Source organism: Sphaerodactylus townsendi, linkage group LG10 (assembly GCF_021028975.2).
Source record: "Sphaerodactylus townsendi isolate TG3544 linkage group LG10, MPM_Stown_v2.3, whole genome shotgun sequence".
NCBI classification, from domain to species: Eukaryota; Metazoa; Chordata; class Lepidosauria; order Squamata; family Sphaerodactylidae; genus Sphaerodactylus; species Sphaerodactylus townsendi.
This window is the reverse complement of record NC_059434.1, coordinates 37,010,183-37,035,801: the sequence shown is the minus strand read 5'-3', so window position 1 is coordinate 37,035,801 and position 25,619 is coordinate 37,010,183. Positions and strand designations below refer to the sequence as shown.

At 43.4% G+C, this 25,619-nt stretch overlaps 1 protein-coding gene across 2 annotated transcripts in view; it reads left to right on the top strand.

The window, feature by feature from the left end:
• Nucleotides 1–25,619, top strand: part of GALNT7 (polypeptide N-acetylgalactosaminyltransferase 7) — a 62,649-nt gene that overhangs the window by 13,327 nt on the left and 23,703 nt on the right. For both annotated transcript variants that reach the window (XM_048509518.1, XM_048509519.1), the window contains exon 2: nt 21,896–22,359. In XM_048509518.1, the coding sequence (XP_048365475.1) occupies nt 21,896–22,359 (464 nt within the window). The remainder of the gene's footprint in view (nt 1–21,895; nt 22,360–25,619) is intronic.

The window sequence follows — 25,619 nt, the reverse complement described above, 5'->3', positions numbered from 1 at the left end:
TCCTGGCAGTGCTCGGTACCAGGATGGGCCCAGATTGTCAGGAGGAGCCAGTCAGCCAATTGGCCCTCCTGCCTGGTTGAAGAATGGAAGGGGAGGAGGCAGGAGGGGCAGGCTCCTTGCGGAAGTTGAAGGCAATTCGGGTACAATCAAGTTAGTGACCTGCGTGATGGATTATCCATCCCAGACTAAGGTCGTTTTGACCTGGCTCATGAGTCCTCTTCCCCAGAGATTAACATGGATATCCAAAACGATAGAGGCATTACCGTGAGCTGTAGCTCCAGTCTAGGCTGTGGACCGTGGCTGAGCGGATGCTTCGTCACCGGCGGTTTATTTTCTACACAGATGAGGGGCTTAAAGCCTCGATGCGGCCACTGGTGAGCCCATAAAGCTGTCCTGATGACAGTCACATCAGCAGTGTCTACCAGGCCCTTAAACCGCATCCCTCTATAAGCGAGCTCCAGATGCAGGCAGGAGCTTCGATGGAGATGTTTCCACACTTGCTGATAATTAGTGCTGGCGCTCGCCATGTTTGCTCCTGAAAAGTGAGCTTTGCGCACTTTATTAGGTGAAGCGGGCAAGCGCATAGAGGCAGGAGGATTCAGCTATGCGCTTAGCTGCTGGTTCCGGTAAAATGCTCCTCAGGAAAGATTACGTCCAAAGTTCTGATGAAGTTTAGGAGTCCCTGAATGCGTGGAGTCGATTACTCGGGAATGATGAACACTCCTGCTCAGCGGAGGCGCAGGCGCCTGCCAGCCCAATAGTCCCGGTAGGGATAGGGTCGCCATACTGGTTGAGAGGCGACAAGGACATAAATGTAGAACTTGAAGAGATAGGCTGGAGTGCGTGGGCGAGATGCCACGAGTGGGGAGTGATTTGGGGCGTGGGCCTTGGTGTCTGGGTCTGCTCTAGTATTCTCCTCCTTGGTCCTGGGCTGGGAGGCATGAGCGCGGGGGGTTTTCCCGGCGGGCAGTCGCTTCTCCAATGGAAACGCCTCTCCTGGCATCGTGGGCACCGGGTCTTGGCCTTCTCCTCTTGGGGAGGACCCTCCTCCATAGGGAGTTACTCGGCCCCCAGGCTGCCACCATTCCCTTCGGAAGTGTCCGGGCCTACGCAGTTAAAGCAATCATCCTGAGAGGGCTGTCCCTGGCGGTGGAAGTGCTCGCGGCCGAGGCTAGCTTGAGGTGGGAGGCGGAAGATCGATATCTAGCAAGCCTTAAGCATGTCGGCCAGTTCAGGGTGCTTTGCCCAGGCCGTGATTGCTCCTGGGCACTCCGTGGGAGAGTTCTTCTTAGCGAGCGCATGAGGGCTTCGTTTTTAAGGAGCCTCTTAGCTATCTACCTGCCTCTTGGCTTCCTGGAGCCTGTTCACAAACTCGGCATCTAATTCTTAGGGCTTTTACCCTTCAATAGGGAGGAAAACTCTCGTGGGCTAGCCAATGAGATTAGGGAGACCTTGACAAGCATGGCGCACTCAGAGGCGGAGTGGCCTCCAGGTAGGACAATCTGATTATTAGGAGTTACTGAAGGCATCGGAAACCCATCTGGCTATCTCTTGTGATTATGGCCGCCCGGATCACGACTGCCCTGCTAAAGCATTGCTGGTGAACTTCGCTCTCCCAGATCTGGCGTTGTGCAGGGCTCAGGGCATGCGGAAGGTGGTCTTCCAGTCGTCGGAACCGTTAAGTGATTCCTCGCGTTGCCTCTAGCATGCCTGCCTCTCCGTATTAGGGGCTAAGTGATTCCCTCGTCCGCATGTCGCTTTGCGAACTCAGTGAGGATATTATGGCTTAAAGGCCGGTACTTCGACAACCCGCTTGAACAATGCCATCCTCCCCTCATTATCTGTAGAATGGGCCAGGGCACAGTCACGAGAATATAAAATGCGTCTTCCGTCAGGGTTTTCTTTCCTCATGCTGAATCGTGGCTAATCGCTCTGCAGTTTTACGAAACCAGCGTACGATAAGCAATGAGTCTTGATGCTTCGAGGAAAATGAGGCAGAGCAAAGGGAGAGGCTGAGCAGGAGAATTTAGAAATAAATGGAGGAGCAAAGGGCAGAAGGAGGACTGAAATTCCAATTTTAGAGGATAGAAATTCGGGGAGTTGAAATTGAAGAGTGAAAAGATCGAAAGGAGGCGGCCCTACGGCAAAGGGAGCCATAGGTCTCTGCAGGCTAATGCTGACATAACGTTAATACGTCAGTAACGGTAACTTATCGGCAAGGCTCTGTGCGAAGAGTGCACCCGATGTTTTTCCCCGGTCCTTAAAGATTCAATGTCCTGCCTCTGGGTACCATGGACATTGAGCTGATCTCATCAACCAGTTCGCGTCCCTCTCTTCTGGAACCCTGCGCATTTAAACAGTTGCCGTTAGCGTGCTTGTCGCAAAGCCTGCTTTTACCCGGCTCCCCATACTCACCGGTGTTCCATTCGGACTGAAGAGGAAGTGTCCTGGGGCCGAGTCTCTGGATCGCCCGATCAGAGGACAAGCGATGCAGCGTGGTCTGGGCCAGCGCCCGATCGGACCGAATTACCGCGCTTCCCAGGCGGCGGTAGGCAATTGGAGGTTCGAGGATTTTGGTTGTACCAGCGTCGACCCGTGGTCAGGCGCGGAAGCGAGCCAGGGCAGCGGGAATGGCTTATCTGGTGGAGATGTCGCCCGGCAAAGCGGGGCCAGCGGAAGTCCGTGTTCCTGGCGAGTCTCGCGATGCTGGATTTCCTGGCACCTTTGAAGGCGCTGGGATTCTGCTCGAGAAGAGGGGCGGGAGGAGTTCCGGAAGCCAGGAGGTCGGGAGATGTCGTAGCGATGCATGATCTCACCTGGCTGTCACGATCTTGGAAAGGCTGATAAAGCGTCTGAAGACCTAAGCCCTCACTCGCTTGGGGCAAGACCATTGTCCCTAAGCCCGGTATTTAAGACCAGACTGGTTCGGCCCGACTCATAGGAATGAGAATTAGAGATGCGGATGATGCGACCAGAGAAGGCGTAGGAGTAGGTGTTCCAGCGCTGGAAGAGCCGCGGTGCTGCGTAGGTCAGCCGGTGCATTACTACACAATCATCACATCATATAGGAGAAGTTACGTGGCTTCCAGTTGGAGGCAGGAAAATGTTGCTTTGCTCAGTGGCTTTGCTTCCAGGTAGCGATACCGTTCGCGGCTCTTTTGGTAATGCTCCTCAGAAGGGTTCTTCAGAGGAGAGTCACCAGCTCAGGTGCTGCAAATTTGGTGCCTCTAACCTGACTCCCCTCCAAGCCCTGCAAAGATCTCCACTTAAATGAAATTGGAGCAACAATATTTTCCCAGGCTCCTGTTGTTTCTTTTCCTCCAGGGGAAAAGAAAAGAGGCTTGCCTATGAGCAGCCACCATATGTCAACAGAAATATCTCTGACCCCAAGAACTTGCACAAGCCCAGAAGAACAAACCAGAAACGAATCTAGCAGAACCACAAACCGATGCATCGCAAAGCCATGCATTCAGTCTCTCAGCCTAACATACCACTCACCTTTCTCTCTTGGACTACTATGTTTGATTTGGAAAACTTTTGTTGTGCAATGTGGGTACTTTGCTGGAATGGTTTGATGTAAATGAAAACCCTAAGAGTGTGCTGGATCTTTTGTTACATAAGTAAGAAAAAAAAAACAGACTCTTTTCCCCAAGTGATCCGCCTACTACACGCACTGGGGTGATTTTCAGAGAGGCACCATGTGAACAGTAACGTTTTTTCATGAAAAACTGGGTGCTGTTCATCACAATGATTTTCTTGAAGGACAATCAGAGTGATACACCAGGGTTCTGGGTTTTTTTTTCCTTGTCTCTCCTACACACACACAACCCACAAACCCTTGTTGGATTGATGTCTGTGGAGTTTACTTCTGAGTAAACATACAAAGGATGGTTCTATTAAGAAAACTTGATCTGCTGATCAAGTTACAGCAGAGAGGAGGAAAAACTGATGAAAAAGAGTCTGTCTGGGTAAATAATTAGATAATAATTAGATAGCTTTTTCAATGGCCAGCTTGATTGAATGGGTTTAACTGCCAGGGAAAACACCTTCTTACCACCCAGGTTTAATTACTAGTCTGTACAGGATTTCAGTGACTCCCCAAGCCTGCACAGCAAAAAACAAACAGCTAAGAGTTCCTTGCTAGATAACTCTTGTCAGCTGGTGTGAAGGGGAAGAGCGGTGTTTGTGTGCAATTTGTCTGTCTGTCTGCTGTGTGCTTGAGCAGGGCTGAGAAACTGGATACTGCTTTGCTCTGCCCTTGATAGGGGACAGGTTTTTCTTTGCCTGCTGACAGGCAGCAAGATCTTCTAACCTTACCCAGGCCTGTGGGAGAGCCAGACAGGCACTACAATAGAAGATGAAGAGTTGGATTTATATCCCCCCTTTCTCTCCTTCCAACTCCTTTCCATTCCCCCCTCACAACATACACCCTGTGAGGTAGGTGGGGCTGAGAGAGGCTGAGAAGAACTGTGACTAGCCCAAGGTCACCCAGCTGGCATGTGTTGGAGTGCACACACTAATCTGAATTCCCCAAATAAGCCTCTGCAGCTCAGGCGGCAGAGTGGGGAATCAAACCCGGTTCCTCCAGATTAGAGTACACCTGCTCTTAACCACTGCGCCACTGCTGTTCCTAAAAGCAGATACTTGGAGGAATAGCTCTTCTAGTCTCAGGCCTTAGAGGAAGAGAAAGCTGTACCCAGAGTCTTCCTACCTTTCCCAGTTTGCACACAGCTCTGGCCTGGGAAAACCTCCATGGAACAAGGCTGTTTATCTACAATTTCCTAGAGGCAGCTTCAGAGCCCCACGAGTTTCTGGCGAGTGTCTCTGCCCAGACAGGCTCAAAACAGTGAAATGATCTTGCTTTGTATAACTGATCTTGTTCTGTTGACATTAGCCTGTATTTGAAAGGTAGCTAACATCTCACCCCCGAGTACTAGATCCAGATATGTTTTTAATCCCATTGACCAGCAGTGTGGTTTTAAGGGCACATGACAAGTATGGAAATGTGATTATTATGTTTATAGAGGTTTTTTAAAAAAAAACTGATACTGACCATTTTTTTTTTGACCCAGAAGTAAAATCTATGGTATAGATATGGTGAGGTGTGGGTGCCGGGAGGTGTAATTGTGGTGCTCCACAACCCCAGGCAGACAACTTATTTGTGGCCCTGGCAGTATAAACTTTAATGTATGGTAATGCTTGACCAAATGCTTCATTGTGCTTGCTTTAAAAAGGATTGAAAATGGGGACAGCAAAAGGACTTCTTAATTAATAATACTTAGTATCGATATAGTGCTTTCCTTAAAGGCTTCCATTATTACTGTATTACAGATGGATGGTGTGCTGCTGATAGCTAGTGGCCTGCTGAAGGCTACCCAGTCTGTTGATGGCTAAGGTCAAATTTGAACTCGGAACGGACATTCCCTGGAGCTTTCTTTTACATCGAATGTTCTGTTATTTCTGAAAGTTTTTGTTGGCGCTGACTGTATTAATGCTGCTGAGAAGGCTAAACACTTTATCAGGCTTCTCTAAACCTTGTCTGGAATTTGATAAAATAAGACATAGATCCTGTCATTTTGCATTAAGGAGTGCCATCTGAGTTCAGCGAATGTGTGATCACCAGCATGCAGCAAGAGTCCTCTGATAACTTATCCTTGTATTTTCAAGGCTATGTGGCTTGGGCCATGTTAGCAAGCCATGGATTTCATTCTATATCTCTGCCTTTAGGTTTAGCATTCTGCAGAGATCAAATTATTGACAGAAGACTTTTCTGTAAGCAATTTTCTGTATGCCTGCATTTGTATGGTTATAGTACATTTTACGGAAGGTGAAGGTAACCTTTTCTGTGGATATTGGCAACATCGGAGGGGGAGATGAGATCAAACTGAGAATTGTTAAGGAATCTATAGGTGCTAGGATGTTCTTTTGAGATTGCTGCCAAATGTCCACTTACCAAGGTCTCTCAAGTACTATTTAAATTGTCACAGCACAGAATAACGACTCTTCCCCAGAAGGCTTGCTTTTGTGAAGTCTATTTATAAGCCCTATTCCTCATTCATTGAAGGATTCTTAAAAATTAGAGTAGATATTTTTAAACATATGTACTGTCTCAAAGAAGTGTTGAATGTCAGATGAGGCAGGAAGCAGTTTTTAACAGTGAGGTTCAGAATAATATTACCTGAAAAAACCCTGTGGCATTGTTTGTGATATTAGTCTTTTAATACAGATGTTGCACATTAAGTCCTTCCATGTTTTGTCTGTCTGATAGATATTGCAGATGGCTGTTGCGTATGACCTTGAGCCCTTGATACTAGACATAAGAGGATTCCCTGTCTTTTGCTTAGATTGAAGAGAGATGCTTAATAATTTTGTGTATGAAATGAACAAGGAGGTTGACTGCGCAATTGAAGCAAATGCATGGTGATTTTTTTTTAAATATGCAAAATGAGTAGCACTGGACCATAGAGACTATCTCCACAGATAGGAGGTGTAATTAAAAGATCAAAATAGTACAATGAAAGGCAACACAATTGTTATTGGATGGATGGGTCTCTCGGTTGGCTTGTTTATCTTTTGCTGTCTGTTCCATTGCTGAGTTTTGAGATGAAACATAGCACTAACCCTGGCATGGCTCGCCTATGTGTGATAGGTTTATGATAAATAATATTTTACATTCTTTTCGATTGCTTCATCTGGTATGTTCACAAGCCCCTGTTCCATGGGAACTTGCCAAACATGTAAGATGCTTTCCCCACTCTTATATGTCGACACCCGCCTCCCTCCAGTTTATCATGCTATGGCAGCACAACCTTGGACCTTAAAATAAGCGGTGCTGTTATTCTCAGCCCAGCTACTTAAATATGAAATTTTCACCTCTGAAAAGTGTATTGATGTGAAGAACAGAGAAGATGAGAACAGGCGTCAGACTGTGACTAGTTTAGAAGTCAGTGGGTTAGATATTGTCAAACAGATCTGTAAGCACAGGAGAGGATGATTTCTCCAAATCCCCCCCCCCTCACAGTTCCCTCTTCATACTATTCTGTGGAAGATCTCCCATACCTCAAGGATGAGTGTTATTAGAAGGGGCTTTTGGGGATGGGTAAGAGAAAACTGTGCTCCTACCATCTATGACACATTTCAGTGTGATCTCTAATGGTTACATTAGAGTGCTAAATCCTGGTTGGAAAATTCCTGGAGATTCTGGGGGTGGAGTCAGGGGAAAAACAAGGTTTGGTGACTGGAAGGACCTTAATGAGGTATAATTCCATGAGGTTCTTCCTCCAAAGCAGCCCTTTCCCAGCAGGGAAACTGGTCTCTATTGTCTGAATATCTCCAGGTTGCACTTGGAATGTGAAATCAAAAAGTTGATTATTAGATTGAATTGAACAGTTTCCCCTCTCATTTGGCTCCTGTTTCTCCATGGAGCAGCAGTCAGTGCATGGACTCCAAGGGTGGCAGTTTGCTCCAGTTCCTATTATAATAGTCACTTTTGGAGGGTGGACCCCAAGGGTTTGCAACCGTAGCTCTTCCTGCTATTATGATGAAAGGACCAGTAATTTATGGAGGAAGGTTAATTGCAGTTTTTAAAAGTTGCTCTAGTGGACCCAGGGGTGTAACGAGGCAGCCCTGGGCAAACTGTAGCCCTGGGCAAAACCTGAGTTGGATGCCCCCTCCCATGGGCGGCCACTCCACCATGACCAAAAATTGTTTGCACCAGGACATTGGTGCCTGCAGGGGGTGCATTTTTAGACATATCAGCACCAAAATTTCAGCATATCATCAGGAGACTGTCCTTATGCTACTCCCCAAACTTGGGGGGTGCCATCATCTCCAGATGATACCCTGAAATTTTGGTGCCGATACATCCAAAAATGCACCCCTGCAGGAACATCCTAGAAATTTGCCCAAGAATCTTTGTTCTGCATTGAGTTTTCTGCATTGCTGTCAATGGGGGTTGCAGGCTGTGGGGGGCACATTTCTGAAGACACAGTCTCAAAACTTTCAGGGTCTCATCAGGAGACTAACCTAATGATACCCCCCCCAAGTTTGGTGCAGTTTGGTTCAGGGGGGTCAAAATTATGGACCCTCAAAACTGTAGCCCCCATCTCCTATTAGCTCCCATTGGAAACAATGGGGGATAGGGGCACCCCCTTTGGGAGTCCATAACTTTGGACTCCCTGAACCAAACCTCACCAAACTTGGGGGGTAGCATAAGGACAGTCTCCTGATGATACGCTGAAATTTTGGTGCCGCTAACCTAAACACTGCGCCCCCTGCAGGCCAAAAATGGAAAACCGCTAAAATACCCAAAAACGAACCCAGCATTTTGATGCCCCCCACAAGGTGATGCCCTGGGCAGCTGCCCACCTTGCCCAATGGGCATTACGCCAGTGAGTGGACCCTGAAACCAAATCTGGGAACCATATAGAATATGTGGTAATATCAAGGTCTTTTAAACTTTTTAAAATATGGAATATACTGAGCACCTTTAACATAGAAAAAATTCCTTAAAGCCAATTGTGTTAAATCTGCTTTCTGTTTTGTTTAAACCATTGTATATTTGGCTGTGGCAGGGCTGTTACAGACTTCCCTCTGTGATACCTCTGAAGATGCCAGCCACAGATGCAGGCAAAACGTTAGGAACAAGATCAACCAGACAACGACCACACAGCCTGGAAAACCCACCACAACTAGTTGAATCGGCTGTGAAAGCATTCAACATTGTATATTTGATTGGCAAACTATTCCTAAGTACACAAATTCATTTACTTGTTGGAATTTACGTATACCAATTATCCAAATTTTGTCTGGTTTTTAGCACATTTGGAAAATACCATAATTTTGGATTTTTTGTCATTTATTGTCAGATTTTTTGTCATTTATTGTCAGAAGATGGTTTTCCTTCTGAAAAAATATATAATATATAATGTTAGCTGTGGAAATGTCTGGAAAACACTTCCTTGACCCCTGCACGTGTATAGTAAGCAAAAACTTGTCTCTATGGAATGAGAGACATGGAACATGTTCCTAGGACATTTTACATGTATGTATGAATAAATCATTAAAATATCTTACATAGCAGCAGTTTGCTAAAGAGCATCTGTTTGCTCAGACTTTTGGAGTGTTCTATCTATTCCTTTGTTACACCAGGACAATCTGCTTTCTTGACCTCAGACTTCATATGGTAACTGAAGAAATCATCTTTTTAAAAAAACTTTATTCTTATGGGACAATGATAGTTGCCTGTCCCTGGAATGTAGATCTACCCGTTTTAGTTGTGGGTGGAGTGCTTTGTTAGGTTGGTATGATAAACTCATGAGATACCCATTTCTGATAAAAGTATTTTCTGCTGTTGTTTGGCAATGAGAAGAGTAAATTTATCTGTAACAAACACCAACACTATTGTTAGGGAAAGATTTTTAAAATGACATCATTGATGTATTAGACTATATTTATTTGTTATCAGCTATTTTAGATCACTTATTGGGTTAGGTAGGGTAAAACGTATAAATATTGATGGATAGAATTCTTTGAAATGAATAATCATGATCTGTAATACATGGCATTTAAGATGAGGGCAAAGGAATACTTAGACCTCAAAATAGTTTTTCAGTAATTAGGATTATCCTATATTATAGTGACCAGGCATCCCGCTTTTGGCGGGACCCACCCGATTTTTAACAATTTCTCCCGCGTCCCTCCGCCTTGTTAAAAAGTCCAGATTTTTGCTGGCTCTCCTTGGCTGTCTCGTGCTGGTGACGGTGATAGGGGGTGCCCAACGCACCAGGCGCACGGCTATGGGTCACGTGGGGGGCGCAAAATTCTCCCCGGCCGCTCTCCCTTCCCCCTCGTCAGTCTGCTGCTCAGCTGTGGCCTCCGGCTCCTCGCCAAGCTGGCAGCAGCCAGCTCAGCAGCCAGGCCAGAGCAATCAACGGTGAGAGCCCTGAGCAGCCCTAAGCAAAAGGAGCAATTGACTGCTCAACACCCCTTTCCCCCCCTCCCTGCAGAGACTTGGAGCCTGACGACTCACTCCAGTCTCCACAGCTAGCCTAGCAAGCACAGGAGTCGGGACTTTTTGTGGGCTGGGATCTCCGCTCTGGTTTTCCTTCGGCTGCTTTGCTTGCTGGTGGATGGAAGGAGAGGGAGAGAACTTCCTCACAATCTCCCCAATGAGGGTAAGAAAGATTGGGAGTTGAGAGGAGGGGGGTGGAGTGGTGAAATTCATGGGCGCTTTGTGTTGTTTGCTGGGGGAAAAACCAGTTTCGTTTTCTCTTAGCCCTTTTCCAGTCTTAATTGCTGTGTCTTTCAATGGCAATTCATAGGTGATGACTGCTAAAATAATTCTCCTTCTCGTTTGTGTTGTTCTAAACCAAGGTCTCTGTTGTGGTATTCTGGAAGATGCTGGTTGAATGGGTGGGTGGGGGGGACTTTGGATTGTTGCTAGTATTAAATGTTAGCTTAGCAGAGACTCTCAGTTCTTGCTTTTTTGCTTTTATGGTGCCTGACCCAGTTCAGTGAAGGCTTCTGAGCTTATGAAGAGTTTCCATTATTATTCTCAGAACACTAGAACCAGGGGGCATCCATTGAAAATGCTTAGGAGAAGAATTAGGACTAATAAAAGGAAATATTTTTTCACGCAACACGTGATTAGTGTTTGGAATATGCTGCCACAGCAGGTGGTGATGGCTGCTAACCTGGATAGCTTTAAAAGGGGCTTGGGCAGATTGATGGAGGAGAAGTCGATCTATGGCTACCAATCTTGATCCTCCTTGATCTGAGATTGCAAAGGCCTTAGCAGACCAGGTGCTCAGGAGCAGCAGCAGTAGCAGGCCATTGCTTTCCCATCCTGCATGTGAGCTCCCAAAGGCACCTGGTGGGCGGAGCCCTCTTACGAGCTAGCAGAGAGAGTGCTGGACTAGAATGGAACTCTGGTCCTGGATCCAGCCCAGGCTCTTTTCTTATGTTTTTTACTCGACTGTTTGGTACTGAGAGACCTTCGCTTGAGTCCCCCTTCCAGTTTTCTGCTTAGAAATAAGCTAGCCATATGAATGGCTGTCCCTTCTCAAAGGCTACCCTTGGAGCTGTTTAACCCAGTTGAGGCTTGAGGAGTTTTGGAGAGAGAGCTTTTTCCTTCAAAAAAATAAGAAGTTTTGGGGATTTTTTTTTCTGTGTGGGAATCTGGCCCAGGGTTGGCCTGTATATTTAAGCATCAGGTTTAGCATCAGGAATTTTCACCCACAGCCCCCCACCACAAAAGAGATTCTTGTGTTTTTTTTTCTGTGAAGTCTGAGGAGGGGACTCAGGACTTCTTTGGAGAGAGCCTGCTCAATGCCAGCACCAATTTTTCCAAAAGGCCCTTTCCTTAGGAATCTGGCCCGGATTGGCCTGTATATTTAAGCATCCAAGTTTAGAAATTTAGTGCCCCAGCAGGTTTCTCTCCTATGCATGTTTCACCAGAGAACTCCCTGGTTACTGGGGAGCTTTATGTAGCCAAAGGCTGTAGGAAACTTTTAAGCGTTTGACAAGAAACCTTCAAAGGGCTTCACTTTTGTCCTGCCTAAGGAGGGACAAGAAAAGATGTCAGTGCAATCTGCTTATTGTAGGTTGTGTAGCCCTGGAGGAAGAAAGGTTACATCAGTTCCAGGTAGAAAGTTAAAGACCAAGGAATCTCCAAGATAGCATTCCTCAGAACTATATCAGTTCCATACACTAGAATCCACTGAGCAGGCAGAAATTAGGGGACTCAATGCATGATGAGGGAAGTGATGCTGAAGAAGGGAAAAGCCTTAGATTTGGTGAGGCACTAGGGAGCAGTGGCACTAGCCACCAGGGGAACCGAGGGGAATTATTCGCGATGCACGAGGCTTATCACCCTCTTGAAGGGGCTGCTTAAACCCTCAAAATAATGCATTTTAAAAAAATATTTTAGTGTTTTTTCTTTAGTATGCGGCCTGCAAGGGAGTGCAATGTTTAGAATAGGCTGGCACCAAAATTTCAGGTTTATCCATCAGGTGACATTCCTGAGTGATATCAGCCAAGATTTGTTGAAGTTTGGTTCAAGGGGATCCAAAGTTATTAAGGATTTAAAGGACCCCGTGAATGCCACCATTCCCCATTGTTTCCAATGGGAGCTTTAATAGTGAAGATGGAGGCTTCCCTTTGACAGGGGTCCATAACTGGACTCCTGAGACCAAACTTTCCACCAGAAACCCTGGGTGGTATCCACCATCAGGATAGACTCACCTTAGGCCTGATACCCAGCCAATGGAGTTTGGAATTGGAAGTATGAGATGAGTATCATCACTGTGGGATAGAGCTCTTGCACAGGATATCCACCCAGGTTTGAGAATTTAAGTATGGTTTATGGTTTACCTATTCAAGCTCCAGAAGTTGGAAACAAATGGGGAATGGGAAGAACCCTTTTGCACAGGGTCCACTAACTTTGGACTCCCTGAACCAAGAGCTTCACTAAACCTGAAATTGAGTATCCATCAGAGATAGTCTCCTGAAAGTAACCTGAGGAAAATTTTGGTACTGTAACCATTTGTTGTTCTACACTGACAGAGCTCCACTCCAATTTTCCCCAGATATTGGTCCTTTCTTGAGGTGGATTTAAAAGGAGGAATCTGGAGCTCCCTCAGATTAAAAAAAAAAAAAAAAAAAAAAAAATTGAAAGTATGTGTTGAGAGAGCTTCCACAAGGATGGATTCAACTGGTTGTCCGATGGTTCTGAGGCGTTATTCGATGTAGGTGAGTTTGGTAGAATCTTCAGTTCCTAATGTTTTAGCCTGCCATCCTGTGGCTGGCATGTCCTTCAGAAGCTGCATCACAGAGAGGGTCTGTAATAAGAGAAGTCTGGGACCCCAAATGAGTGTGGCAAACAGACTTCTCTCTTGGCTGACTCTACCTCTGAAGCATGCTGCAGCACTTAGATGCAGAGTGAAACATTAGGGAAACAAGATCAAGTCATACCAGGGATCACACGGATTCTGAAGCCTGGAGAAAACTACATAACAACCAACATTAGGAAAGAAGTGGAGTGCTGTTTGTGCAGGGTGGGTGGGGAATCTACCCTGAAACAGCATGGCATTTTCTAATATTGTTTAACTCGAACTGAGCCAAAGGTGATTCTCCCTTTAAACTTTGGATTTAAAAGGAGGAATCTGAAAGGACTCTTCTAAATCTAAAACAAGCAAATTAAAAGTGGATGCTGCTTTCAGGGTGGAGTTCCTCCAACCACCTCACCTAAAAGCAGCATCACTCCACTTCAATGACTAAACTCAACCTTAGGGAGCTCAAAGATTTGTGGAGTTTCTGGAGACATAAATGTTTCAAGATTTGGCTTTAAAGAGTTCGCGGCATGTTCTATAATGTTGATTGTGACTTTGAGATGACCGCGGTGCAAAAAATTGTTCTTTGAATTCCATAGTGTACAGGGAGGCTGAAGCGGCCTTTGGTCTTGGGGAAGCCGTCCACAGAGGATTTGAAACGCATGAAAACTCAAGATTTTTGCACTGGGCTCCATTTCCCCTAAGCTACACCCTCTGCGCCCAGAAGAAAGGGCTTCATGAGCGAGGTTCACGGGAGTGATGTTAAGAGGGCTGCCAAGCTCTGCTGAACAAAGTTAAGGTATGTTGAAAAAAAAGGATCTGAAGCTAATCCTTTTCTTATAAAGTCCATTTCCGGGGTTAAGCGGAGAAACAAGCCGAGTGCCTCAGGGTGTCAAGTTCCCTTGACATGTTTTGCTTCTCCAGGGGATCCCTGAGCCACAGAGTAGGTCTATGCTTGGCCGGTAGCGAAGGTCAATGGTGTCCCACTTTACTCAGTGTTAGCAAAATCTGGTCACCTTACCTATAATATCCCCAAATCTCAGTCCTGGAGTCTCCAGTTTTTTGCATTTTATGTAAATAGTGTGCTAATTATGCACACTTTTCTGTTCCTAGTTAAAACCGTAGAAAGATCCTCTTACCTGACCTTTACTTATGGCAGGGAATAATAGCTTTCATTTGTCTTCCCTGCCTCTCTTTTCTAGGTTCACAATGAACAGTGTTATTGGAGCTGCCAGATTTTTCTGCAGCATGTAACCGCACCCAGCTACACCTGTAGGTGAATATATTGTTCTTTGATGGTGATAAAAGGCAAAACATGAGCTCAAGTCAACAAATGGGACCTGATATAGAAAGCAAAGATGTTTCTGCAAACCTAGAGAAATCCTCAGGTTTTAAAAAACAACAACAACCCAGCAGTGAAAAATAAAATGGGGGATTTAACCCCCTCCCCTAAAAAAACACTGGCCAAGATTTTGAGATCACAGTAGACACTATGGGGTGGCTAGAAAGCCCTAATCAATCAGACATTAAAAAACAAATAAAAGATTGTGAAGTTCCAGGGGAAGGGGCAGAGAGAGGCAGAAGGAGGAAGGAGGAGGGGATGAAAGAGGCTGGAGGCAATGGTAGAGTGAGGGTAGAGGAGGTTATGGTGACAGGGGAAGCAGGTGCTGGTGTTGGGATGGTGTGGGGGGGGGGGGAAAGGCAGATAAGAGGAAGTAGGGGTTAGTGGATTTGCCCTCCCTCAGGAATCTTTCAGGGTCCCCTCCTATTAACCATATTATATATGTCTGAGCTCAGCAGAGTTGAGATACTGCCTCTCTTCACCATGGCAGCCTGGAGCAAATCACTATCTCATTGGTGACATACCTGTAAAATGGATTAATAATTATCATTTCATAGGGATGTTACGATGCTGAGACAATTAGCTGTGATGAATATTAGTAAAAATCCTGGCTTCCTTATTGTTGATCTTCAGAAAGCAGTTGAAGACCGCTTTATTTGGGACTATATTTTGATTGACTTAATTTTTGCTATTGGCAGTCCTATTTGGAGTTTTTGAACTGTGACTTTTATAGGTTTTATAATTTTTATATTGTGTGTGTTTTTATTGTGTTTTTATAATTCTTTCATTACATATGCTGTAAAGTACCTTAAGTTCTGCAAGAAAATTTTTTGCCCCTCTGCACGTGCCCCGGCAGAGCGGTGAAATCATTGGTGTGCAGCCGCCATGGATCCACAGGTCAAATAGTCACTTTATTTGTACAAAAGCTGCATAATTTACCTATCTGTACCCAAGTAAATTCTAGATTTTCTTCCACAACCCTTACCTCCCTGCACTGCAAATGGAAAACAGCTGTAGCGAAAGGTGCATGAAGAATAAATTGCTTGATGCTTTGAGCTCTAATTTTGATGAATGGGTTGCAGGTTTAACTGATTTCACTATATGGAGACATTTTATAGACTGTGATGTGCAATTTAAGTAGAACTAGGTTCTAGAGCCTACTTTTAGTACAACAGCTCAGACCTTGGACTATGTGGTTATGAAGACCTTTTGGCCTATGCAGGGAACTACCATACAAATGGAAGGCTTTCAGGTCAGGGCCGAGTCTTCTTGAGTCCAGAATGAGAATAAATGTTCATTTTAAACATAACTGTTTGCACCCAACCCAAAACACATTCAAAATTAACTGTACATGTAGGGTGAAAGAAATATTCAGAGAGAGAATTTTTTAAAGCTTGAAGTAGGTAAAGGAAAGGTAAAAAGAAAAGGTCTGCAGGGAAAAGAGGGCAGAAAGCTGGGGGAGGGAGAGAATGGGAATGTTTGCTAAAAAGTCAGTGCAGGAAAAAAATGGAATGGGATCAGAAATAGCAGGGATAGCCAAATAGGATGAAAGAGATTGATAGCGAAGTGGAAAGGGCAGGAAAAAAGCCTGCTATGACAGATACCATAAACCAAACCCAGGATGTCAGATTACGTTGTGGGTAATGAGTTACTAGTTTTATTTGAAAACTCTTACAGTATTACCGGATGCTGGGGCCACAACCTGCGACCTCGATAACCATGGACTACAATTCCCATCAGCCCCTGCCACCATGGCCAATTGGCCATTGTGAGAGGGGCTGATGGGAATTGTAGTCCATGAACATTTGGAGAGCCACAGGTTGCAGACCCCTGGTTTATCAAACAGGATTAGATTTCCTGTCTGCTTATAATGTGCAGAACTAGTGACTTGCAAGTGTTATACCTCAGGTTTCACTATTCTGTTTAGCTCTAGAATCTGCACACCTTTTGAACACATATAACTTTGAAATGTCATGCAACTAGCTTCAGTTTTATAGTGACAAATGGATTGTTATGGGTGGCATTCATAATGTTAACTGGTCGATATTCGCAGATCAAAGTCTGTGTCCTTGTGCCTCCAACTGACCAGAAACAGTTTCTCACATTCTGCTTGAATGTGAATTACATACTGATGTCTGAGTGCAGCACCTGGGGATACATTTAAACCATCTTCACCCTTCTTCAGACATTGAGATTGTCCAAAAGCTTCTTTTTTATTTTAATCACCAGAGAACTCTAGATGTGGCTTGTTTTTAATGAAAGCAATGGAAATTAGATCTTCTATAGAACATTTTAATTTCTTAACGTGGTGATTTTGACAAGATATTACTATGCCAGTAAAGGTTTTGGTATTGAAATGGGATTGGGTGGCATTCATTAGAGATGTGTTTTATTGAAGTATCATAAAAAGTACAGTGCTACTGAGACGTTTGAGAAAGTTAAGATGTGGATTCTAGCCAGCTGTCTTTTAAGCTATGCTGAAAAAGCAGCAAACATTTTGTCAGGGCAGTCTTTTGGGGTGATGAGGTGTAATCATAAGTGGCCTTCTTTGACAGCTGGGATGTGAAGTTGAGTAATAACACCTTGCTTGCCAGCAAATAGATAGTATCATCAATAGTGCATTTGATTTATTAAAGCAACAAATGTGCTAAGATTTTGGAAAATCAGATGAAGTAAGTCAAAAGAAAGAACAAAGCTTAGGGGTTCCTCCCCCTCCCCCCCATTTTATAAGTACACTCTGTCAAATAACTCATTATTTTGGAAGTATAATGCAGAGAGTTCATGGTTTGTTTTCTTTCAAAGTTATATCCCTATGTTTGAACATCCATGTGCCCACATACACATACCACATAAACAACAGAGGAAACTTACTAGAAGTGCCTTTCAACATTTGAAAAATAGATCTGCAAATAGAAATTTTGGGATGTTGTAGAGAGGAATCGCAAAGACATCAGTAATCTTGAGAAAAAAATCAAAGGGAATTCTTTTAATATTGATGCGATATTTTCTGCTGGTCTTACCAACTTGTCATAATGAATGTGACTTATACCATTGTGTGGATGATTGCATCTGTGTTTCTGATATCTGTGTTCAAGTGTCTGCACAACTTTCATTGGACTTTTAAAGCATGTGTGTCAAGTTATTGCAACCTTATGAATCAATGTTCTCCAAAGAATCCTGTTGTTAACAGCTTTGTTCAAGTCTTGCAAACTAAGGGTCATGGCTTCCATTAATGAGTCAATCCATATCTTGTTGGATCTGAAAGAGTACTTAGGATTTAAACAGCTGTGGAAGAGAAAGATCTTAAAAGTCTTAAAAACCAAATTGGTAGTGTGTAGGAATGTATATTTATGATATACTACACACTGTGTGGAGTTTATTGCTTCATACAGGCTAATTCTCCAGGTTTGCCCCACTGTGCTTAACTACAGTATGGCTTTTCCTGTTGACATAACATTAGAGGACAAAGTTGTACCTGGTGATGTATACCTGACCATAGTGTGGGCATTGGTCTCTGCTTGTGGTGAAGGAAATGAGCCATATAATACTGCAACTGCCAGTCCTAAAGAGTGGCCTGGACTGAAAGTTGCCTTTATTCTGTTCATCACAGAAGCTTCTCCTCTCTGGCAGTCTTTAAGCAATGATTAGACAAACACTTGTCAGGGATATTGTAGACCGATCCTGCATTGAACAGGAGGTTGGATTAGATGGCCTATATGGCTGCTACCTGCTTCATAATTCTGTGATCATCTATGAGGCCATATCAGTTTATTTCTTATGCAACATAGCCTTGCTCTACCTGTATGACATTTTTATTGGCCCATGTCATTGACCCGGCACAACAGGTTAGACACAAGATTATTCTTCATTACCTTTATTGTAGCTACTTATTTCCCAGCACATCTAAGTATATAATTGGGACTTCAGCCAGTATACATAAATAACATTGAAAGAATCTTGGCCAGAAATTGCTTCCTTGGACAAGAGTGGTAGTTCCTCTCTCCCAGTGACGCTGCCTATCAAGCCGTAACTGTCATGTCAACAAAGATTTTGTCAAAAATACTTGAGGCTCATATATAATTGTTATCTTATATATTTCTTAGATTGAGAAAATGGTGTTGCTCATTTTAATCCATTGTTGTATGATCCAGTATGTGCTCTATGTGTATCAAACAGGAACAGCTCTTGTAAAGAAACTAATATTCAGCCTGTAAGATTTATGCTGATTATTCTTTTTTTAATTACTACTACAAAATCTCTAGAGAGCACGTTCTGAAAAGTGTTTTCCTTTGCCTAGATAAGAGTAAGATGTACCATATAAATAGATCTTTTTTTTTTCAAAAGTATGTAAGTGCTCGTACTTTTATGTTGCGGTTTTTCATTTGGGCAGCCATGGGAATTGTCATTTGCTGGGGATTCAAAGCAGTCAGCCAAATAAAATGATTCATCATTTGTGATGAGTACGGAACTGCTAATGTGAATTTATCCCAGTCTCAATAAATAAATAGTAAAGTTCAGTATTGCATTGTATAAAAGTAACAGTGATGTTTTAAAATTAAAATTCTAGCAAGAGTATAAATACTATAAAAGGTCTTGCTATGATAGCACGGAAATGTATAGAGCGTCTATCCATTTCATAGAATTCATTCATCTGTGACCACAAGTTCTACCAAAGTCTTCCATGTGAGGAAGGGAGAGCGAATGGTCACGTCTTTTCCTTGTACTTGTACATTGCAACTTTTATCAATTTTGTCAGCTTGTGATCTCACTTTCTCACTGATATATTTTCTGAAAGTTATTTCATTATTCATATTTAAAGTAAGTCAGTAATAGCTACTTAAATTAAAAGATGTCTCTCACGATGTTACAGCTGAGATCCTTATTGTCATAGGCCTTTCCTTGCGAGACCCCATGGCTGCCTGGGAGGGACTGAACGCCGCATTCAGTGCCCGTTCTGGCGGCGGCTGTTGGCGCGGCGCCTGACCTAACTCCCCTTCCTCCCTCAGGGTGGCGTCAAGGCAGTCTTCAAAACACCCATTTTAAAAGGGTGTTTTGAGAAAACAACAGCATGTTCCTGCGTGGCCGGTCGCGGCACGCGAGGAACCGTTGTTTCCCCTTCCTGGCCTTTGCCTTGTCCCGTGGGTAAACCTGCTGTCTTCCTAAGCGCTGTCCTCCGACCCCTGGAGGTCGGAGGGCAGCATGGGCGGGGCTTAGGAAGACAGCAGGGCGACGACGGGGACAAGGCAAGTAAGCGAGGGACAGGGAAGAGGCGGCTCCATGTGGAGCCGCCTCTCCTGAGCCGGCCTCTGCTGGGGCCGCTCGCACGCTTGCGTGTGAACGGCCTCCACCCCCACGCCGGCAAAATTCTTGCCAGCGTGAGGGCGCCCGGAGGCCTGTGCGGAAAGGGCCATAGAGAATCATAGATAGGCCATCTTCTGCATCTGTTGCCAGTTATGATCATGTTTTTCCTGCATTCTTGTCATAGTTGACTGTCTCTTGTCATGTTTTTGATGAGTTCAGACATATAGAACTGGATCTGTTTGAGAATCACTGCAACCTCTGGAAGTGTCATGTAATTTCAGCTGTAAACTATGACATTGTTTTAATCTTTTCAAACCATCAGCAAAAGCTGTATGTATTTAAGAGGCAAATATTGCCCTATACAATCCAAGTGCTTCCACACCAGTTGTATCGTTGCTGTTGTAACTTAAAAGTAATGAAACGCTCACACAGCATCACTACCTGACATGAATATTTGGTTGATATGCTAACCATAAATGAGCTATATGAACGTTCCTTGCAATTTTAGGTGGCTGAATAAGAAAAGCAATATTATTATTCTTCTACAAAGAAAAGCTGTCCAAGGAACATTGCTGGCATATGGGAGTGTATCAAGAGATGGGTTTAGGAAGTATGAGGGTTCTAGGCTGTGAAGGTCTTTAAAGGTATTAACCAACAATTTGAATTAGATCCAGAAGAAAACAGTACAGTTGATGTACTATTGAGTGAAATAGACAAGTAAGCTACTATGTTCTAAACTGCAATATAAGGTAGTATGCCTTTTAGTAATGAACAAGTTGCTACTTTCCAAGACGCACTCATGAATAAAAAAATACTAATTCACAGCTTAGAAGAGTTTGGATTCATATCCCCCCTTTCTCTCCTGTAGAAGACTCAAATGGGCTTACAATCTCCTTGCCCTCCCCCCCCCCATCAAACACCCTAAGGTGGGTGGGGCTGAGAGAGCTCCGAAAAGCTGTGACTAGCCCAAGGTCACCCAGCTGGCGTGTGTGGAAGTGCACAAACTAATCTGATTTCCCCATTTAAGCCTCCATAGCTCAAGCGACAGAGCGGGGAATCAAACCTGGTACCTCCAGATTAGAATGCACCTGCTCTTAACCACTACGCCACTGCTGCACTGTTGTAGTGTCCTTTTTTTAGGATTGTCTATATGGCAACAGCTAAGTGAACAGGTTTTTTCCTGTGGTATGTCTAATCCCCAAGAATGGCTTACCTAGTGGATGCAGAATTTAATTTTGAATGATCCGTAACATGAGATCGCATCCTCTTTTCTACAGAGGCAGTGTACACAAATGATGTAAGGAAGTAAGGGAGCTAGCACTATGTTGTGGTTTAAATGCCAGACTTGGATCCTGGAGACCTAAGTTCCAATCCCCACTCTTCTGTGGAAGTTCACCAGGTGAAATGGAGCCAGTCACAATCTCTCAGCCTAACCTGCCTCACAGGATGGCTGTTGTAAGGTGAAAACAAAGGGAAGGAGAATGATGCTGTAAGTCACCTTGATTCTGCATTGGAGAGAAAACTAGGATGCAAATATTGAAATAGTTAACAAAGGTCTTTCCTCTGCTCTGATGTAGAGGCCTTTCTGTTCATGGGTTGAACTCTGCAGTACAAATATGTAATGCTAAAGAAGAGCTGCCTGTATGCTCTTAAAATTTTCCTCTGTCCAGAGTGTACAGGAATCCTGATTTCAGAGTTTCTGGTGGCACTGCAAATAAATCTAACAAGTATGGTGAAAACTTTATTTACAACTCTTCAGGTCGGTTGCACTTTGCACGCAAGTATGACACTTACACAAAAATTAGTTAGTGTTAAGAATGGTACCTCCTCTGTTCCTGTTAGTTTTGCTGTCACATTGAAAGTTCGTAGCATTTCAAAGCAGAGAATATAAAACAGTTGCTGCTAGACTGTGTACACATGGCAAGTTATCAAGGCCATGTTTGAAAGGCAGGGTGGATTACAAAGGCTGCGAATGTCATTTAAGGACCAGGTAACTAATTCTAGAAGTTTGTTAGATCAAACAACCTACTTAAATTACCACAATCAAGTTTAACAATATGCCACTGAGCAAGGCAGGATATATTAGGCCAGGAAAACCCATCAGAACAAATGGGGCTTAAGAAGCCAGATGTGAATGGGGACAGCAAGTGTGGTGTAGTGGTTAAGAGTGTTGGACTGGATGACCTGGGCTTGAATCCCTTTTTATTCCCTGAAAGCTCTCTCAGTGACTTTTGGACAGTCATACTCTTGTCAGCCTAATGTATCCATCCCGCAGGGTTGTTGTGGAGGAGAGGATAATGACGTAAGCTGCTTTGGTGGGTAAAGTTCAGAATTCGCAGCCAAAAGGGTACTGAGAGTCGAAGCTATGTCTGAAAGTTTGTTAATGATTTTGTTTTATCTTATCATCCACCCCTTTTTCTAGGATGACAAAGATTCCAGTAATCTCTTGCCAAACAATGGAGACCGAGGGCTGGGTCCCGGAATCGACAAGTTCAAGCCTGTGTTGCCGTGGCCTCACGTCGAAGGGGTGGAAGTAGACTTGGAATCAATCAGGCGAAGGAATAAGGCCAAAAATGAAGGAAATCCTCATGCTGGTGGCAATAACGATCAGCAAAACATCATGCAACGACAGTATCTCACATTCAAGCCACAGACATTTGTCTACCATGATCCCATATTGCGATCTGGAATTCTTGGTAACTTTGAACCCAAAGAACCTGAGCCCCATGGAGTTGTAGGTGGCCCTGGAGAGGAAGCCAAGCCATATGTTTTAGGACCAGAGTATAAAGAATCGGTTCAAGCCAGTATTAAAGAGTTTGGCTTTAACATGGTAGCAAGTGACATGATCTCGCTCGATCGAACTGTTAATGACTTGCGTGATGAAGAGTAAGTACCCTTCTGCCTTGGTAGCTTTTGGGGGGGGGGTTGCATTTTTAATAGGACGGAATGAGCAGCTCTCGTGCATATTTTATTTAACTCCTGGAGTGTAATTAAACTAATCCATTTTCATTCCTTTTTTTATTAAGGCTTATGCTTTATCTAATCTTTTTAAATTTTATTTCATTCCTTCCACATTCTAATAACAAACACAACTTTGTGCAGATTGTTTGTTCTGCTTCTACCTTCTTCAGATGTTTGTTGTGATAAATATTGTCCCTTTGTGTTACCAGATTCTTGGTATTCATTCTTTTGTTACTCTCATTTGTTTTTTTTTCCTACATTGCCTTTCTTCCAATGGAAACAGGAACCCCATTAATTCACTTTTACTTCTCTGTGTGTGCACTCCGCTCCAGGAAAATGTTTGTATTCCCAGGAGGATATGACTGACAGTGCTGTTTAGCATTCATGCATTATATAATACCTTGTTCATATTGATGCCATGGAGTGTTGCTTTAAACAGGAAAATAGGGGTATGCAGTTCAGTTATGGCTCAGCACTTCTTAAAAACCCCTTCCCCTTTCCATCAAGTCCACCATTAATCCTTCAATGAAATCTGTTACTGTTTTTCACCATCTTGGAGACAGCCATGAATGTCGAATGTAGATATAGATAATTTTGTCATTTTTAATGTTGTAATTTGTATCATGAAATATTGTAAGCCAGTCCAAACCTGAAAAGGGCTCTTATTAAATCTTATTAAAAAGGCAACTTATTACATCTAATTAAATTTAAAAAACACTTTATAGGAGAGATGGAAGTCCACTCAGTAATCCAACGGGGTTACTATCAGGAGAGAGTTTTTAGGATTGCAGTGTAGTTTTCCCATTGAAATCAATGGGATTTAAATGTGCTTCACTGTAGCCTGATCACATCCCAGTGCTTCAAACTTAATTTCCTTATTTAAGATGATATCCTTTCTGGCAAGGATTCGAACAATAAATAATACATTACAACTTTCTAAGCCTGACTCGCATTTAAGTTGAAGTTCTTTTTCTGCAGTGGGCAGCACAAAATGGTTATTGCCGCTCAAGACTTTTCAGTCTCTTGTCCCTTGATTTCTCGCTCTTGAAGACTACCATACAGCTCTTGTCACTTCCATAAGACACATTGCCAGGCTATAGTAACCACACCACTATCATCATCAATCGCTGCTGAGAATCAACTGTCTGTTTTTTCCAATATGCGAGCTGGGAACATAATCAGCCAGTTGCTAGCTTAACTTATGCTTCTGTTTTGCCTTTTGTTCTCTGACTTTTTGAATACAGGATGCAGTCTGTCTGAGTGAAATCAGTACAAAATAGCATAATGGTTTCATTTAATGCTCCTCTTTCACCCTCATTCTGTCATGCAAAAATATTGGGGTAAATATTGTATGGAGACTATGTTTTGTGTTTTGGTTATGAAATACAAGTTATTCCCTTTCTCTCTTGCTATCAGAAATCTTAAAAATTTAAGCTCTGTTCTTTTCTTCCTGCATAATACAACAATGCTTTGACCGACAGGAAACCAATCACTTACATTCATAATTTTCACAGAACCTTTGTTGTGTGTGGTTGACAGTACGATTTTTGTGCCTTGTATGTTTTATTTTTTTCTTGATTGTTTGAGGAATGTATATATTTTCTTAGTTGGCGTGTTTGACTGGGAAAATAACCTAGTATGCATCAGTAGTGGAGGCATCTATAAAACACCCAGCCGTGTGGTTAAGAAAAATTGTGCCCTTTTTTTAAGAGTGAACAGCAATTTCTGTTGATTTCTCCCCTACATGTTATTTTGTTTCTAAAGACCACTGGACTCTCAAGAACAATATAATAGGGGTCTGCAGTGGATGGGAGGAATCAACAGAAATCACTGCCCCATCCTAAGAATGGTTGGACACATGTTGTTAATTCTAAGTAAGGTGTCTGCAAGATGCATTTTCACAGGTAATATAATCTTGGCTTATTTCATATTGACGGACTGAATAAATAAGTCCCAGTCACCCTCCTCTGAATGAATTTTATTTATATACAATATTTGTATTCTGTCAAAGTCTGTTTTGTGGTTGGCAGGCTCAGCCATTTTCCGGAATGTATTTATTTATATGCATGTGAACACTTGCAGAGCAGGTGGTAAATTTTTATATATCATCTGTTATATATAATCAACGCTCTCTCTACCTGCTGAACTTGTAGCCAGATTCTAATAATAACTGCACATCTGGCGATAATAAGTAAGCAGAGACGTGGAAATTGATCTGTACATTGAATTTTTCAGTTATTTGCTATGTATGTTTTGTGGAGGTGCCATTACCCATTCCTACATAGAGCTGAGCTGTGGGGATTTGCATGTGTGAGTGGCATAGTGTTGAAATTGTGTGAAGCTATTTTTTGTAAAATAGATTCCTGGCCTTCCATGAAACAGTCTGACTTCTTTCATTATGAATGAAGGAGGGCTTATTTCCATTTCCTATAAAATGCATTTGTCCAGTGTCTGTGCTTCCAATTTTGCACTTACTCCCAAGGGGCTGCTGGCTCCACCAAAAACGTACCACACCAGCATGCCCTAACACTGGGGGACCCATTGGAGAGATGGCAGCCAATCATGGCCCTGACAAAACAGGGTTGGAGTACATCAGCCTGAAGGCACCTAACCAGCTCCAGGCTGCATGCCCAGTGGCATGTCCCAACTTGCTAGAGCCCAGACAGAGTTGAGTGAGATTCCTGTTGGTGGTTTAGTGGGCCAAGGAAATGCCTGGCTACCAGAGGAGTCATAGGGTAATGTTATCAATTTGTTTGGAGTAATGTTATCAGTGTTTCATTTAGACTGTATATTTGCTGTTCTCTAATGCAATGTTTTTGTTCTGTGTTTATCTCTCTCATGTTTCATGATAAATGGAAACTATCATATTTGGCTGTCAGAAAATCACTAGATAACTGTAGTATCTTGCATTGTGGGCAAAGATATCAACACTGCAAACTGTTGCTACAGTTGCTGTTGCTTTTCTCATATGAGTCTCCTATTGCTGTTCTTTTGGGGTGAAGCTTTTCCTATATATTTGCATTTACAGCTTTAGTGTAAGTCTGATACTTCATGATGATGAAGTCAGCAGCTTTAGCTTCAGTTTGGGAAGTCTGTGTTCCAGCTGAAATTCAAGGGGAAGGGAGCCCACTCAACTTAGGGAGGGAGGGGGGTGATTTGTATTGCATGACTTCTTAATCTTTGTG